This window comes from Pongo pygmaeus, chromosome 18 (assembly GCF_028885625.2).
Source record: "Pongo pygmaeus isolate AG05252 chromosome 18, NHGRI_mPonPyg2-v2.0_pri, whole genome shotgun sequence".
NCBI lineage: Eukaryota > Metazoa > Chordata > Mammalia > Primates > Hominidae > Pongo > Pongo pygmaeus.
In genome coordinates this window covers 809377-825327 of record NC_072391.2, presented here as the reverse complement: position 1 = coordinate 825327, position 15951 = coordinate 809377, and the positions used below count along the sequence as shown (strand labels likewise).

The 15951-nt window shown below is 63.9% G+C and overlaps 1 protein-coding gene across 1 annotated transcript; it reads left to right on the top strand.

Moving 5' to 3' along the window:
* The first annotated feature begins 1322 nt into the window (after positions 1–1322).
* FBXL16 (F-box and leucine rich repeat protein 16) lies at positions 1323–14771 on the top strand. The gene is made up of 6 exons (XM_054455331.2): positions 1323–1656; positions 9751–10397; positions 11350–11858; positions 12200–12284; positions 12579–12642; positions 12851–14771. The coding sequence occupies exons 2-6, from the start codon at positions 9765–9767 to the stop codon at positions 12997–12999; spliced, it is 1440 nt and encodes a 479-aa protein (XP_054311306.1). The 5' UTR covers positions 1323–1656; positions 9751–9764; the 3' UTR covers positions 13000–14771.
* The last annotated feature ends 1180 nt before the right edge of the window (positions 14772–15951 follow it).

Genomic DNA, 15951 nt, shown 5'->3' with positions numbered 1-15951 from the left:
GACGCCCGGATAGGTTGGACGGCCGCTCCCCTGTTGCCCCAACTGTTTTCACGGGGCTCGTTCTGTCTGCCCCACTCCGGGCACCTTCTTTGGTCAGTACCCAGGTTCCGCAGAAGAGCTGCTGCGCTCACCCCAGGTAGACCCAGTGGCGACCCCCAGCAAGCACAGAACCACCCCCACCCCGGGACCCAGCCAGGATGCCGTCAGTCTGACCCTCCTTCCCGCTGATCCCAGGCCTCACACCGGCCCCTCCGGCCAGGCTTCCCATCAGGACGCTGGGAACAGCAGCCGGTTTCACTCCTATTCAGATAATCTCAGGAGCCCCATTCAGCCCTGTAGCTCTTTCCCGGTGCAAAGACCCCCTCTGCTCTCCCCACACCTGCTCCCTCCCCCGACCCTGCTCCCAGGAGACCCCAGGATAGGGCGCCATTGGCCTCCATTCTCCTGCCCTGAGCCTGCTGGGGCGTCTGGGGTCTCCAGCGGTCCCCACCGAGTCCTCCACCTAACCTAGCACGCCCCACCCCTGCCCCGGGCTGCAGCAGCCGCCGCCTCCAGCCTCCAGTTTATTCCCGAGGGAACTTGCCAGGCTCCTCGGATCTTTGCACCCCCATTCCCGAGCCATCCCTCCCTCGCACCGTGGGGGGTCTCAGCTCCAGTAAGGCACCCTCAGGACGCCCCCGCCAGAAGTCACCACCGCAAGCCCCCGGGTGCTTTCACTGTCACTATCTGAACTGATCCGTGCAGTCACTTGTTTTCGCGCTCTGCGGGTGTGCTAGGGTCTCCAATGAGGGGCTTCCGGCCGGGCACGCAGCAGGTGCGCGGGGGGTGTGAGGGCTGTGAAGGGCCCTTGCCGCGGGCTGGGCGGGAGGGTCCAGAGACGGGGGTCTGACCACCCTGTCTCCTCTGGACCGGGTGTCGCCTTCCTCGCCTCCGCAGGTGGTGGCCAAGGGCCGGGACGCGCGGTGCCGCCCCGGTCCCCATAGGACCCCGGACCCCTGGGCCACCCGCCGGCGCCTGCTCTCCCGCCTCCCCTCGCCCTCCCTTCTGCCTCCCGCGCCCTCCCCGCCCGCCGCGCGCCGGGGTTTGTTATTGTGCGGGTGCCCGCGGCGAGCGGGGCGGGGGCGCGTGCCGGGCCTGGCGCGTACTCGTGGACGCCGTGCCGGGAGCGCGCCGCGCGCGGGGACCGGGGCGGGGCGGGGGCGGGGCGGGGGCGGGGCTCGGCATTCTCGGCGCCCCCGCCCGAGCTCGCGAACCCGGATTGGCTCCCCACGCCGGGAGCGCGCGAGGGCGCGGCGTTTGGGGCCGGGCGGGGGGCGCGCGCGGCGCCGGCGGCGGCCGCGGAGGAGCGCGGGGAGGGCGAGGGGAGGAGGAGGCGCCCGCCTGGTTCCCTGCAAAGCGGCCTTATTTATCTGGGCACAGCCTCAGCCTCCCCGGTGGGAGGCTTGGGGCGGCCGATCCTCTCCCACCGGGGAGCTCCTCTCCGTGCGCTGCCGAGGGGGCCCGGCCAGGACGGGACGCGGGGCGCAGGGCGCGGCCGGGCCCTGCCGGCCAGTCCAGCACCCCGGCGGCCCCCGCGCACCGACGCCCATGCCGGGCTCCCCATGACGGGACGTCACCCGGCGGACAGCGTGGCATGAGCCAGGAGCCCGGGCCGAGGTAAGGTGCGCGTGCGGCCGGGCTGCGGGGCCGGGAGGGGGCCAGGCCGCACCTCCGCGGCGGCCACAATGAGGAGGGGGCGGGGTGGGGGTGGGGGCCGCGCCGCCGCCGCCCGGGAAGGGCTTACGTAACGGCAGCCCCTTCCCCACCTCCCCCGCGGCCGCTGGGCCTGGGTCCGGGTCCCTGCCTGGCCTTCCCGCAGCCCCGCGCGCCGGCCCCTGGCCTGGAAGAGGGCCGCTCCCCACTGGCCACTCGGCCGGGACTGAGGGTCCGTGCCACCTGGGACGCCGAAAGGAGGAATTGTAGGCCCCCGGCCTCCACCCCGGGCGCCTGGTGGGCTCAGAGGGCGCCCCCGGACCTAAGTGACAGGCCAGAGACCGTTAAACTGCACGGGGGTCGCGTGGATGTGCGGCCTGAGGGGCGGCCCTCCCCAGGCGGGCGGCTTCTGGACCCGGGGCCTGCGCTGAGCTACCGCCCGCGGGAGGAGGAGGGTGGGGGGAGGCTGGCACCTTCCTGGTTCTGGAGGCGGGACCTCCCAGCTCTAAGGCCCTGCCCAGCTCTAAGGCTCTTGGCCTTGGCCAAGGTTGGAGGGCTTCAGAAGGGAAACGGCACCTTCAGACCTGCCCGGGAGGGGTCCCATGTCCTCCTGGGGATTAGGTGGGTGGAGAGCGTTTCCCACCCCTCACCTCAGAAGGAGAGAGGGCTGCGGTGGCAGCCTCAGGAACTCACGGCCCAGCGGCCACTCCAGGCCCTTCCCAGGCTCCAGGCTCTGTTCGGGCAGCCTGCCCTCCGCAGGAGGAGCAGATGGCGGAGGCCACCTCACCTGCCTCTTCCTTCAGGCCCTTCCCCCACACCCGTGCATCCGAGGGCCCAATGGCCAGGGGCAGCTCAGGCCTCCCTGGACACAGGGCCCTCTCCCAGCCCACCCCCTCGGCGGGGTGCTGGACAGCAGCCTTGGAGCAGAAGGTCTGGGTGAGGCCAGGAGACTGAGGGGTTTTCTGTCTCCCGGGCCAGGGCAGAGGCCTAGTGGAACCTGGCTGGCCTGGCCAGAGGTGGACACAGGGCTGGACCTGGAGCCGCCTGGAGGGGAGGGAAATTCAAGGCCCAGCTGCAAACACGGCTGTGTGGTGGGACCCTAGGACTCACTTGCCCCACTCCCTGCCCCCTGCCACCCCAACTGCCCCTCATCTGGGGCCAGAGCCTTGAGTTCAGCCCCTCCATCCACAGACTCACCGCCTCCAGCTCACACCCACTTCCGGGGCGGCTGAACGAGTCCTACCTCCCACTGATGAGAAGGACACAAACGGCTTTGTGTGTGGGAGGGACGGGGCCCTTGAACCAGCTGGACGTGGACCCAGGAAGCCCTGTGTTGCCGAGAGTTAGGGATCTCCCACCCAGGTGGCACTGTTCAGCCACCCAAAGACCCCATCTCCTTGGATGTGGGCACCCACTGCTGTGCCTCCCATGACTGGGGTGGCAGTGAAAGGAGCTCTGTGGGTGAGCAGGTAACCTGAGCCTTCCCCACCAGTGGTGCAGGAGGAGCCAACAGCCAAACTGGCTGCAGTGTGTGGGTTCAGGCCTCATTCCTTCACTAGGCAGGAAAGAGGGGTGATGGTTTGCGGCAGCTGCCTGGAGCAGTAGGCACTAGGGGCCCAGGCCTCGCCTCTGAGAGTGCTCATGCTCTTCCAAGCAGGGACTGAGATGAGGCCTGGATCCCAGCACCCACTCCCCAGGGTGTCCAGCTTGCAAGGCTGAGCTGCCCTGGGCTTGACCATGGGCCCTCAGTCTGCTGGGGCAGCAACACGGGTTTCTCTTGAGGCCACGTGCCTGCTGGGCCATGGTGCCCCTCCTCAGAGCCCCTGGTGCACCCCCAGAGGCATCTCAAACTGGGGGCGGGAGAGGAGCTCTGCCGCTGTGCCACGTGCCAAGTGGCAGGGACACGGGTGTGCCTGCGTCACGGGGCTGCCACGGAATGTGTCAGCCTGCACCCTGTCCCCAATCCCCAGCCACCCCAGCTGTCACCCGGGCTCTGGGGCTGCCACTGCAGATGGAGCCCGATGTGCGTTTCTCTGGTCACCAGGGCCCTGCCCAGCTCTAAGGCCCTCCGCAGGCAGGGCTCAATGGTCCCTGAGGTTCTATGAGGGCTGAGTGGTTGGTTAGGCTGTGCCCCAGTCTGATGCTGACAGAGATGGGGGCACCAGAGATGGGGAAGAGACCTTCAAACTGGGAGCACTGAGGGGTGAGGAGGTTTCCCAAGCATGCGTCCAAAAGAAGGATGTCCCAGGGGTGGGCATGCAGTGTGCAGCCTCTGCAAGGAATGCAGCGCTGTGGCAGGGACCCTGCAGGATGAGGGCAGTACTTGGAGAGACCACCAGCCCAGGGCCCAGCAGGAAGGCATCGAGACCCCACGAGGCAGAATAGGGCAGAGCGAGGACCCTGTGAGGTACACCTGGCCAGGACCCAGGTAGAGGGAATCAGCCAGCCCCGGGGCTCTTGGAGCCAATCCGAGCCCTATGTAACTTCTGGAAAATCCCTCTGCAAGCTCTGCTTCCCCACTCCTGGTTAGGCAGTGTGTGAAGGAAGGACTCTGGCCGGTCAGAGGGGTGCGTGTGGTGCCAGGGAGAGCGGGGCAGGAGGACCCCCTTTCCTCTCTTGGCTCAGGCCAGATGGTGGAGGACGGGCAGCCACTTCCTCAGCCCCGCAGCTCCTAAAGAGGGAGCCAGCTGAAAAGGAGATGGGCCCTCCTCATCTGAAGGCTCTGTGTATTCCAAGGCCCACCCAGCCCTGGGGTCCTGGGAGCCCTCTCAGTGACTCAGGTACCAACCTAGTCCCAACCCCCGAGGCCACTCTCCCCGCGGACACCGGTCATGGCACGATCCGGATTAATTTCCTGAGGTATGCCTTCCCCGCTGACTGGCCTCTTCCTAAATCTGACCAATCCTCCATCAGCCCTACGGGGTCCTTGGCAGCTGCACCACTTTCTGCATGACTGAGCTAGCGGGGCCGCATTCCGCATTCATTCATTCGTTCCCTAATTCATTCATTCTGTGAATATGCAGAGGCCATGCATGTTGGTGCTGCCTGTCCTCAAGAGTCCTCAGGCCAGGAGGAGAGACACCAGGTGGACAGTGATGATAACCCGTGTGATTGCAAGACCCTGGAGACGCTTTCTCAAGAGCTGGGGGTCCTGGAGCAGGAGGCAGGGGCCACCTCGCGCCAGGAGCTGAGGGATGGAGGAGAAGAGCTTGCAGGGCTGAGGCAGGGAAACCCTGCCAGGCAAGCAGGGGGAACGGCGTGTGTCCAGGCAGAGGAGCAGGGGAGGAGGAATGGCGTGGCTGGGCTGTGGCATCAGGGCTGGGAAGGGGCAGGAGCTAAAGTCTCTGGGCTCAGTGACTTGATTCGCAGAAGAGGCAGCTCTTGTGGGGCCCCTGCATGGCCGTCTGGGAATGGTCAGCCTGGACACTGTACATGTACATGTGGGGGCCCCCAGGAGCACCCAGGCCCACCGTGCTCCCTAGGCTCACTCTGGCCACACGCTTCACACTGCGTCCCCTGGGGAGGACATAGAGGGCACGGCCACCTCTCCCCAGCAGCTCCCAAGCCAGGCTCAGGCTGCTGAGGACAAGACAGCTGAGGTGGGGCCACCTCTCTCTCTTTCCCCTGGGGTGAGCCCCGGAGCCTCGACAGAATTCCACTTCGAGCTGAGCCAGCACCACAGGGGCTGAGGCTGAGGATGGTGCAGACATGGCCACCTTTTTAACAAGCCTCTTCCCCATATTAGCACCCGGGCTGCTTGTCCCTAAAGGGAGAGGCAGTCCCTAGCAGCCCACGCAGGTTGCCCGACCCCCTCTGTGCGGAACGAGGGCTCTCACAGTCACCAAGCAGGAAAGGGGGCTCTGTGAGCCATGGGAACCGGCTCCTTGGTGACCGTCTGGCTGGGTGGGTGGGGCCGGGCCCAGGGCCAAGCAGAGGGGCCCTTGTCTGAGCCCCCAAGGACTTCTCGCTTAACAGGCAGAAAGACCCCAGTCTCCACTTGAGCTCAGCTTTCTCCCACAGCGCCCGTGCCTGGGTCAAAGTGTGTGGCTGTTTGCATTTTTGAGCTACGGGGTGGGGGATTCTCGGGCTGAGTCAGTCAAGCCGGGAGTGTGAGGAGCAGCGGGGGCCGGCAGGAACGTGGACGCGAGATTGGGGAGCAGTGGGGCTGCCTGTGCGGGGATGCAGCTCCCACCAGGCACACGGGTCGAGGGCTGACCACAGGCAGAGCAGCGCCTTCTGGCAGCGCTGCGGGTGCGGGAAGCCAGGCCCGGACCCATACCCGGACGGCCGCTCCTCAGCCTGTCCCCTCCCTCCTGTGGACTCTCAAAGTGCGGCTTGATTTCTCCATCTCGACCCTGAGGCCTGGAGGTGGGGACGGGACTGTGGGCGCCGGCAAACGTGAGCTCCCGAGCGGGGCGGGAAAGGAGCACTGCGAATGCCTCCCCCAGCCCCGGCGCTCCACGTGCGGGCCCATGACTGGGAGCGTTTTCAACCTAAATCGGCCCTGCTCCGGGATTATTCCTCCCCTGGCGCCGCCCCCGCCGCCCCCTCCGGATCCTTCCCGGCTTCTCCCTCACTCTTCGCCCCCGGGGCCCCTCCCTGCTGAGCGGGGGTGGCCGGGATTTGGGATTGCGGGGCTGCCCCGACCCCGCTACTGTCCGCGGTGGAGGCAGCCCAGGCCTGGCCCTGAGCGCGCGGCTGGGGAGGCCGCTGTCCATGGTGCTGGCGCGGGTGGCGCGCGGCCGGCGGGGTCTGCGGAGGCCCAGGCGTCCCCGGCGGTGAAGGCGGCGCTTCCCGGTCTGGGGGGCGAGGGTCCCCGCTCTAGGGGCACGGAGGATATTTAGACCGGGGCGGCCGTGGGCCTCGTGCTGCCCCCTCGGGCGCCGGCATCCTGCGATATCCCCTCTCCCCGGCTCTGGGAGGGAACCGAGGCAGCCCCGCGCCAGGCCTCCCTGGACACCTGGTGCAAATTCACTCCTCAGAGCCTCGTGTTCGTTCCCTGAAACCTGAGATAGCGACCCCTCCACCCCTAAGGGCGGCCGTGAGGTCGGAACATGTGCCGACCCCAGCCGGCCCTTGCAAACGTTGTGATGTCAGCCTCCAGGAGGCCGCGCCTTCTGATCATGGGCACATGATGGGGGTCACCGGCTGTGGGTGCCTCCTCTGTGGAGGGCCCGGCCCCACCTTCCAGGACCCGAATGACACTTTGGGGAGGGGGAGATGGTACAGAGGGTGGAGCTGGGGCTCCTGCCATTAGGGCAGGAAGGACTTTAAACCCTAAGCTGGGTTCTCAGCCACGAGGGCCACCTGTTCTGGTGAGACCCCTGGTCCCGGCCCCGGTCTACACCCCCTCCCCAGATGTGGACCGGTGGCAAGGCTGGCCCTGTCTGGGGCTTGGAAGCCAATGTGGGGGCCTGGTGCTGGGAAGAGCAGAGCAGGACCTCCCACTGCCTCCCTGCCTCCCCTCCACCCTGAGCAGATTATGGGGAATGGGCTGCCGGCCTTGGGGTTGCAGTGCCGTCCAAGACCCCGCCACTCTCTGCGGTGGAGCGGGCCAGGCCCTGTAGCCCCAGAAGGGACACTCAGCCAAAAAGATGTGAGCCATCCTCTTCCTGAGAGTCTGCATATTCCAGGGCCCACCCCAAGCCTGGGAATCTTCGTGGCAGACTCTCAGACATCCCCTTGGTGGCTCCAAGAGACCTCCCAGTGAGGCCGTGGCAGGAGGGGGCAGTGTGGGCTGGGAGTGGCTTTGGCCCTTCCTCTGAGATTTTGGGGCAGAAAGGCAGGACCTGCATGAGGCTCCAGGCTTAGTCCTGGAGTCACCTAAGACCGGGGAGGATGCATCTTGCTTTGCCCTGGAGTGTGGCCGTGGGGCTCAGACGTCACTCTCCCAGCCCTTGCTATGAGCCACGCACTGAGCTCATTCACTTTGCAATGCCCCAAGGGAGCAGGTACCGTCACCTCCCCAGGCTTCAAGGTGAGGAAATTGAGGCTCAGAGAAGGGAAGTGGCTTGCCAAGACCACAGAGCCAGGGTGGGGCCCATTTCAAGTCCAGGGCGTGTGACCCCAGGGGCTCTACCTCCTCCGCGGATGTTGGGGTGGGGGCGGCAGGAGATCCGAACTGCGGAGCAGATGGTGGCACAGTGAGAGTCCCACCTCTCCTCCTTTCGGTGGCTGTGCCCAGTGCCCCCTGCCACCCACTCACAGACTGGAGGCCTGAGGAGGGTGCCCGGGACTGGTCCCACCCCACCCTGTGCATGGATGTCGCTGGCCTGAAGATAACCTCCACATGGCCTTCCTCAGCCAGCTCTGCCCGAACTTTGGCTTCACCACTTATCTGGCCATGACCTCGGGCAGGCAGTTTGCCCAGCCTTGGCCTCAGTTTCCTCCTCTGTGCAGTGGGTACAGTTATCATAGCATCGTTCTCATTGGGCAGAAGATTAAAGCGACAGCTTGTGTCCAGGGCTAACCATGCTGGCACCACGGCACACCCTGGGAAGATGCCTGCCCTTTCTTTGCGTGGATTCTTTTTTCTTTTTCTTTTTCTTTTTTTTTTTGAGACAAAGTTTCACTCTGTTCCCAGGCTGGAGTGCAGTGGTGTGATCTTGGCTCGCTGCAACCTCCGCCTCCTGGATTCAAGTGATTCTCCTGCATCAGCCTCCCAAGTAGCTGGGATTACAGGAGCCTGCCACCAAGCCCGGCTAATTTTTATATTTTTAGTAGAGACGGGGTTTCACCATGTTGGCCAGGCTGGTCTCAAACCCCTGACCTTGTAATCCACCCGCCTCGGCCTCCCAAAGTGCTAGGATTACAGGCATCAGCCACTGCACCCAGCCCCTTGGGTAGATTCTGAGCCAGGGAAGCTCCTGTGCATGTGGAGGGTGGCTGCAGAGCCAGCACCAGAGCCCCTCCTCAGCACTGTGCAGTCACCCCGCAGGGGAGGGGCCAGAGGCCACCCCAGACCCTTCCCTTCAGTTCCCCTGGCCTGCCCAGAGGGATGGACCTGGTGGGTACCTACAGTGGACAGCACAGCAGAAGAGGTCAAGAGAGCAGTCCTGGCCTCACCAGGTCCACCTCCATTTTCTTCTCTGTAAAATGGGCATCATGGTACCTAAGTGCCAAAAAGTGCCGGCGTTTCTTGGCCTCACTGGGCAGACAAAAAGGTGTCCGGTCAGGTGCAGTGGCTCATGCCCGTAATCCCAGGACTTTGGGAGGCTGAGGCGGGTGAGTCACTTGAGGTCAGGAGTTTGAGACCAGCCTGACCAACTTGGAGAAACCGCATGTCTACTAAAAATACAAAATTAGCTGGGAGTGGTGGCGGGCGCCTGTATTCCCAGCTACATGGGAGGCTGAAGGAGGAGAATCACTTGAACCTGGGAGGCAGAGAGGTTGCAGGGAGCCGAGATCACGTCTCTGTACTCCAGTCTGCATTCCAGGCAACAAGAGTGAAACTCTGTTTCTTTTTTTTTTTTTTTGAGACAGAGTCTCGCTCTTGTTGCCCAGGCTGGAGTGCAGTGGTGTGATCTCGGCTCACTGCAAGCTCCGCCTCCCGGGTTCACGCCATTCTCCTGCTACAGCCTCCTGAGTAGCTGGGACTACAGGCGCCCGCCACCACGCCCGGCTAACTTTTTGTATTTTTAGTAGAGACGGCGTTTCACCGTGTTAGCCAGGATGGTCTCGATCTCCTGACCTCATGATCCGCCCGCCTCGGCCTCCCAAAGTGCTGGGATTACAGGCGTGAGCCACCGCGCCCGGCCGAAACTCTGTTTCAAAAAGAAAAAAAAAAGAAAAGAAAAAGAGGGTGTCCATGGGCAATGAAGGTTGGGCTCAGTGCATACCGTAGGTGCCCAGTGAGTGCCGCAAGTGGCCATGGTCGGCCTCCTGTTGCTGCTCACAGTCCGGGAGGGAGAGGCAGGCACTCCTATCGTCTCTGTCTGGTGGTTCTGGGAGCTCCATAGGGACGCCCAGGGAGGGAAGGAGCCCCACTGCACCCGCCCCCAACCCCGGCCTTGCAGACTCAGCAACAGACTCACTCCCCCTCCCGGCCCTCATCCACAGAGCGTGCCAGGAAGATGTCGAGCCCGGGCATCGACGGCGACCCCAAGCCTCCATGCTTGCCTCGAAACGGTCTGGTGAAGCTGCCGGGCCAGCCCAACGGCCTGGGTGCCGCCAGCATCACCAAGGGCACGCCAGCCACCAAGAACCGCCCCTGCCAGCCACCACCCCCACCCACCCTCCCACCACCCAGCCTGGCTGCTCCACTGCCCCGGGCTGCCCTGGCCGGGGGCCCGTGCCCCCCAGCAGGTGGACCGGCCTCAGCCTTGGCACCTGGGCCCCCAGCGGAGCGGCCGCCGCTGGCCACGGACGAGAAGATCCTCAATGGGCTCTTCTGGTATTTCTCGGCCTGCGAGAAGTGTGTGCTGGCCCAGGTGTGCAAGGCCTGGCGGCGCGTGCTCTACCAGCCCAAGTTCTGGGCAGGCCTCACGCCGGTGCTGCATGCCAAGGAGCTGTACAACGTGCTGCCTGGTGGCGAGAAGGAGTTCGTAAACCTGCAGGGCTTTGCCGCCAGAGGCTTCGAGGGCTTCTGCCTGGTTGGCGTCTCCGACCTGGACATCTGTGAGTTCATTGACAACTATGCGCTCTCCAAGAAGGGTGTCAAAGCCATGAGCCTCAAGCGCTCCACCATCACGGACGCAGGCCTCGAGGTGTGCACCAGGCTAGTGGGGGACAGGGCTGGGGGGCAGGGCCGGGCAGCAGCAACCCTATGGAGGTGGGAGAGGATGGTGGCTTTGGAGTGGGGGGGTGTGCGCCCAGGCTGGGTGGGGGGGGGGACAGGGCTGGGGGGCAGGGGTGGGCAGCAGCAACCCTCTGGGGGCTGGAGAGGATGGTGGCTTTGGGGTGGGGAAAAGAAGGACTGACTACAGGGGACCTCGTGCAAAGCGAAAATGTGGGTCCCTTGTTCAAAGACAATCAAGATTTTCAAGATGGCAGCAGCAGGGCAGTGGATTAAATGCAGCGCCCAGGCCCGGCGGCTCAAGCCTCTCATCCCAGCACTATGGGAGGCCGAGGCAGGCCGCTCACTTGAGGTTAGGAGTTCATCACCAGCCTGGTCAATATGGTGAAACTCTGTTTCTATTAAAAATGCAAAAATTAGCCAGGTCTGGTGGCAGGCACCTGTAATCCCAGCTACTTGGGAGGACACTGAGGCAGGAGAATTGCTTGAACCCGGGAGGCGGGGGGTACAGTGAGCTGAGATCGTGCCACTGCACTCCAGCCTGGGACCTGGGCAACAGAGTAAGACTCTGTCTCAAAATGATTGAATGAATTAATGAATGAACAAATAAACAAATAAATACAAATGCAGGGTGGGGAGGATGCGAGGGGGAGCTGAGGGGCAGCTGGGAAAGGATCCCCCGGGAGTAGAGGTCAGAGGAGCCGCCTGGCAGCCGGGTCTGGAGTCTAATTGTAACGCTGGTGCCAACGCCCCCGGCACCTGCCCTGGCCAGGCCCTGGGCTCTCGTCCGGATGCCCCGCCTCCTCACACACTGCCAAATGTTTTCAGGGTTCAGCTCCCTGCATGTTTACACCCTACTGCTTCCTCCCTGCGGGCTCCACCCCTTCTCCTGCAATCCTGACCCGGCGCCCGCCCGCCTGCAGGTTATGCTTGAACAGATGCAGGGCGTGGTGCGTCTGGAGCTGTCGGGCTGCAACGACTTCACCGAGGCCGGGCTGTGGTCCAGCCTGAGCGCGCGCATCACCTCGCTGAGCGTGAGTGACTGCATCAACGTGGCCGACGACGCCATCGCGGCCATCTCGCAGCTGCTGCCCAACCTGGCGGAGCTGAGCCTGCAGGCCTACCACGTGACGGACACGGCGCTGGCCTACTTCACGGCGCGCCAGGGCCACAGCACGCACACGCTGCGCCTGCTCTCCTGCTGGGAAATCACCAACCACGGCGTGGTCAACGTGGTGCACAGCCTGCCCAACCTCACCGCGCTCAGCCTCTCGGGCTGCTCCAAGGTCACCGACGACGGCGTGGAGCTCGTGGCCGAGAACCTGCGCAAGCTGCGCAGCCTTGACCTCTCGTGGTGCCCACGCATCACTGACATGGCGCTGGAGTACGTGGCCTGCGACCTGCACCGCCTGGAGGAGCTCGTGCTCGACAGGTGCGCGCCCCCGGGCCGCGCCGGGCGGGGCGGGGCCGGGCGGGGCTGCACGGGGCGGGGAGGGGCGGGGCTGCACGGGGCTGGGGGCGGGGGCTTCCGGCGGGGCCGGGGCTGTGGCGCGGCGGGCAGAGCCCTCGGAGGCAGAGCGCCTGGGGAGTGGGCAGAACCGCAGCACGGGTTGGCTGGACCCCTGTCCTTCCCGGTGGGTGGGAGCGAGGAGGGGCCGGCGGCTGCTCCGGGTGGAGCAGGAAGGGATTCACGCCAGGGCCGCTCCCAGGAAGACGAGGGATGGCCAGGGCCAGGTGATTTGAAGGTGGGGGTCCCCTCTGGTGCAACCACAGGTGTGTACGCATCACGGACACTGGCCTCAGCTATCTGTCCACCATGTCGTCCCTCCGCAGCCTCTACCTGCGATGGTGCTGCCAGGTACCGGCTCTCACGCCCCGGGATTGGGGAATCGGCGGGGAGGTGGGGGCGCGGGGAGAGCTCCCGGCCCCACTCAGATCCTGGGAGAGTCTGGGGCCCCTCCCTATCCAGCAGCCGACCTAAGCGGAAACCAGGGGTCCCGGCGGCCCCCGCCAGCACTTCCCAGCCGCCTCCCGGCTCCGGGGGGGACTGAGGAACCCCAGGGTTGAACCCGACTAGCCCTCCACGGACCCCAGGGTGCCCTCCGCCTCGGTGCGAGCGGAAATCGTTAAGTCGCTCCTCCACTCCCGACAGGTGCAAGACTTCGGGCTGAAGCACCTCCTGGCCCTGGGGAGTTTGCGCCTCCTGTCTCTGGCAGGTGAGACCCCCGTTTCTGCTCTGACGCTGGCAGTGACCACCCACCCCCACTTAGTCCACCCGCCCAACCTGCCCGGTCCTTGTGCAAACTCACACCCGGCGCGAACACAGTGCCGGGTCCGAGGCGGCGGAGGAGGGAGACGCGGCCCCGCCGTCCCCGCCCGAGCCCTGGGCCACGTGCACTGAGCCGCCCTCTGACCCCGCCGCAGGCTGCCCGCTGCTCACCACCACCGGGCTGTCGGGCCTGGTGCAGCTGCAGGAGCTGGAGGAGCTGGAGCTGACCAACTGCCCCGGGGCCACCCCCGAGCTCTTCAAGTACTTCTCGCAGCACCTGCCCCGCTGCCTCGTCATTGAGTAGCGCGGGGCCCCCGCCCCGGTCGCGGGAACCCGGCCATGACCTGGGCGGGGGCGCGGGGCGCCGCCGAGCCCCCTCTTCCCGCCTTGCGCTCGGGGAAGCCCCCGCGCCCCCGGCCCAGCGCGGGAGGCGGGGCGAGCCGAGGGAAAGCCCCTCCCCGACCTTCGGTCCCTCCGCCCTCCCAGCCCCGCCCCGGGCAGGGGGGCGGCGGGTGGGCCCGCCCCACGCACGCACGCACACTCGGGGACTTTGTGCATGCCCCTCGTGCCCGCACTGCACGCCGCCCTCCGCCACGCCACAGCCACAGCCGCCGCCATCACTCGCTCGCCCTCCCGCTTGGGGGGCGGGGCTCGGTCTTTGGGGGGCGCTTTGAGCTCTCCAGACTGTGCCCTTACCGCCTTCCCCGCCACACCCGCTCTGTCTTCCCACTGTCCCCCCATCCCGGGCAGGGCCCAGTGGGATTGAGGGGGCTGGGTCCCCCAGGACACGGGCCCAGAAGAGCCCCACGGGCTTCCTGCATTCTTCCACCGCACCATACCTGGAGCCCTCCGAGGGGTGTCAGGGGAAACAGGCCACCGCCAAAGCCATGGCCCGCCGCCGAGAGCCCAAGCCCCCACCCCCGCACCTCCTCACCCATCCAGCCTGACCCACGCGGCCTCTCCTCCTCCTTGCCGCTGTGTGGGGCAGTCCCCTGTCCGCCCCAAAACCCGGCCTTGGTCCCCGGCCAGGCTGAGACAGAACTGGGCAGGGAGAGGGCAGAAGGGCTGGCGATCACTTGGAGTCATTAACATGATCCCAGCTGACTCTGGTCGGCCTCAACCCAGGGGTGGCGCAGGCCCCTTGCAAGCCCCGAGCTGCAGCCACCCTCAGGCCTGGGAAGAGGCCTGGGCCGATCTCACACCTCAGCCCTTGCACCCGGCCGGGCTCAGTTCAGGCCTGGGCACCGAGCTTCACCCTGGGCGGGTCTCCTCAGGTGGAGTCTGCAGAGTGGACCCAGCCAAGGGTCAGGGTCAGCACTGGGTCAGCGACTCCAATCTTCCAGTGGCCAGCACACCCTAGACACCCCGAGGAGGGAGGGCTCCTTTCTAACCCCCCCCCACTTCACCCCTCCCCAGCTTCCCAAACTTCTGCCTGCCCAAATCGGCTCTGACCGTGCTCCGTCGGCCCGAGACATTTGGAAGTCCTGGGGGATGCTGGCAAATCTCAGCTGTTGCTGAGGAGGGGGCTGGGACCCCTTCCCATCCCAACCTTGAGCCCCAGGAGATACCGCGCCCACACCCAATCTTGGGACACTCCCTATCTGGTTGGAAGAGAGTAACCAGTTTCCAGAGAGCCAGAGAGTGAAAGAGAAAGAGAGTGAGAGAGAGAGAGAAAGAGAGAGAGAGATGCTGTTGAATCAGAAACAGATCAACAGCCCAAAGATTTTCCTGTCCCTGGAGTGCCAGCCCCAGGAAGCTCCAGGGCTGAATGGTCAGGAGCCAGTTTCTCCAGCCCCCTCCTCCCCACAACCCCTAGTGGGGAGGGGCAGCTGTCCATTTGCCCAAAGTATTAATGCAACTGAAGCTGTGATATTTCCAACGACTGTAGGAGGAAAAATTAAGGGGAGAGAGGAAAACAAAACCAACCAACCCCTAAAATCATTTTCTTATTGTACATAACGACCTCATTCTCCTGTATATGCGGAAGATATAACCTTATATTTGGTAAGTGTTTCTTGTGCTATTTTATCACGTGACCTGTTTATAAAAATATATATTAAAAAAGTTGTAAAAACATGTGTCTGAGTTGTTTTTAGGTCCCCAGACAACAGTGTAGGCGGGCATATCTGCCCTGCGCATCCCAGGTCTCGGGATTCTCCTGTGCCTCTTATCAGATTTATACTTTCTTGCAACGCAGGGGCAGCGGCTGGATGCTCACATGGTAGAATGGAAACAGCAGTGACTACACGAAGGCAGAGGACCTCGCATTCCTTAAAGGGAGAGACAACACTAAAGTCACTACACCTAATATTCCCTCCAACATTTCTAGACTAGCCCACCTTCCAGAGAGGCAGAAATGAGCCCTGTTCTATGCACAGTAACAGGCAGGGACAACGATGTCGCAAAAGATTACAAACTGCACCAACAGCAGACAATGGCTCATCTAGGGGAGAAAGGTCGAAAAAGGCAACTGAGGCTGGGCACAGTGGCTCGCACCTGTAATCCTAGCACTTTGGGAGGCCAAGGCGGGTGGATCACCTGAGGTCAGGAGTTCAAGACCAGCCTGACCAACATGGTGAAACCCTGTCTCTACTAAAAATACAAAAAAGTTAATAGAGTATGGTGGTGGTTGCCTGTAATTCCAACTACTTATGGAGGCTGAGGCTGAATCGTTTGAACCTAGGGGGTGGTTGCTGTGAGCCGAGACTGCGCCACCTCATTCCAACCTGGGCGAAAGGGCAAAACTCCGTCTCAGAAAATTTTAAAGAGACTGGGTGCGGTGGCTCACACCTGTAATCCTAGCACTTTGGGAGGCCAAGGCGGGTGGATCACCTGAGGTTGGGAGTTCGAGACCAGCCTGACCAACATGGAAAAGACCCATCTCTACTAAAAATACAAAATTCGCCCAGCATGGTGGTCCGTGCCTGTAGTCCCAGCTACTCGGGAAGCTGAGGCAGGAGAATCTCTTGAACCCGGGAGGCGGAGGTTGCAGTGAGCCAAGATCACACCATTGCACTCCAGACTGGGCAACAAGAGCAAAACTCCGTCTCAAAAAGTTTAAAAAAAAAGAACAAGGGCAAGTGGTTGAACAGGTGTGTCAGGCGCTGGGCATTCGGTGGGGACTGAGCCAGAATGTGATTCCTGCCTTGGTGGAATTCACACTCCTATGTGACCGACAACAACCAGTAAACAAACGAATGGGTGGTGACAAGTGCCGTGGAGGCACAGTGATGGAGAAGCCCATTAGGGCAGTGGT